We start from the raw sequence: 1,695 nt of genomic DNA, 5'->3' as shown, positions 1-1,695 counted from the left end.
CCGAACATAGGGGTGTTACAAGTTTCATAGACAGAAAAATCATCCATAAAAACTTCCATAATATTTTCAATGTAATAGGAAAAAATGGCCATCATGCACCTTTGAAAAGTAGCAGGGGCATTACAAAGACCAAAAGGCATTCTTCTATATGCCAATGTTTCATAATGGCATGTGAATGTGGTCTTGTCTTGGTCATCTGGGTGAATAGAAATTTGAAAAAAATCCCAAATACCCATCTAGATAACAAAAGTAGGAATGTTTTACTAGCCTTTTTAATATTTGATCTATGAAAGAGAGAGGAAAATGGTCTTTTCTGGTGGCACTATTTAATTTTATATATCTATGCACATACGCCAACCAGTGACTACTTTAGTAGGGATCAATTCATTGTTTGCATTTTGAATGACACTTGTATCATCCTTCATAGGCACTACATGCACTGGACTAACCTATTTACTATCAGAAATTGGGTATATACCTGCATCTAATAGTTTCAGAATTTCCTTTTTAAGTACTTCTTTCATATTTGGGTTAAGTCTCCTTTGATGTTCAATAGTGGGTTTGCTGTTTTCCTCCATAGATATCCTATGCATGCAAATTGAAGGACTAATTCCTTTTAGGTCTTCTATTTTATACCATATAGCCTTGCTATGGGTCCTAAGCACCTTTAATAAATTTTCCTCTTCTACATTTGATAGGCTAGCATTTATAATAACAGGACATTTAGAGTTTGAGTCCAAGAATGCGTACCTTAGTATGGAAGGGAGAAGTTTCAGTTCTACCTATTTGGTGTCCTCCTATGGCTTACTTTTGGGTTGCTCCTCCCTTAGATCTTCCACTTGGAGAGCTTGAGCTAAGGGTAGGGATAGGCTGGCTTCTAAAGATTGTGCACAAGCTGTAATTTTTGTGTTTTCATTATCTGCTGTGTGGCTATGCACTATGCATGCTTCAAGAGGATCTTCAGGATGTGTTTTGAGCAATTCCTCTTCAACAAGCTTGTCAGTTATGTTAACCCTTAAGCATTCATCAGGTTCAAGTTTATGCTTTACTGCTCTGAATAGGTTGAATTCCACTTCTTCATCTCCTACCTTAAGAGTTAAACACCCATTTTTAACATCTATGATAGCTCCGGCTATTGCCAAGAAAGGTCTTATCAGGATGATAGGAATTTGGACATCCTCTTCCATTTCTAAGATAGCAAAATCAATGGGGATGAAGAATTTTTTCACCTTGATAGGGATGTTTTCTAGGATGCCCACTAGGTACTTGACATACCGATCGACCAACTGTAGTGAAATTATTATGCGTTTGAGCTCTCCTACATCTAGCTTTTGACATATTGATAGAGGCATCAGACTCACACTTGCACCTAGATCACAGAGTGCCTTATCTATTTTCATGTTACTGATAAGACAAGGTATGGAGAAGCTTCCTGGATCCTTGAGTTTTGGGCAGTTTATTTTGCAATATGACACTGCATTCCTTTGTAACAGCAACAGTCTCATAATCTTCCAACCTTCTCTTCTTTGAAAGAATCTCTTTAAGGAACTTAGCATAGGATGGCATTTGAGAAAGTGCTTCTGTAAAGGGAATATTAATGTAGAGTTTCTGTAAAACTTCTAAAAACTTTCCAAACTGTTTATCTAGTTTAGCCTTCTGGAATCTCTGGGGAAAAGGTAGTGGAGGTTGATATGG

At 37.2% G+C, this 1,695-nt stretch overlaps 1 protein-coding gene across 1 annotated transcript; it reads right to left on the bottom strand.

Moving 5' to 3' along the window:
- Positions 1 to 797: 797 nt before the first annotated feature.
- On the bottom strand, positions 798 to 1,400 carry LOC131180641 (uncharacterized). Its single transcript, XM_058147988.1, has one exon. The coding sequence runs from the start codon at positions 1,398 to 1,400 to the stop codon at positions 798 to 800; it is 603 nt and encodes a 200-aa protein (XP_058003971.1).
- Positions 1,401 to 1,695: the final 295 nt, after the last annotated feature.

Source organism: Hevea brasiliensis, chromosome 6 (genome assembly GCF_030052815.1).
Source record: "Hevea brasiliensis isolate MT/VB/25A 57/8 chromosome 6, ASM3005281v1, whole genome shotgun sequence".
NCBI lineage: Eukaryota > Viridiplantae > Streptophyta > Magnoliopsida > Malpighiales > Euphorbiaceae > Hevea > Hevea brasiliensis.
The sequence above is the reverse complement of the archived record's forward strand: the minus strand, read 5'-3'. Positions and strand labels throughout refer to the sequence as shown.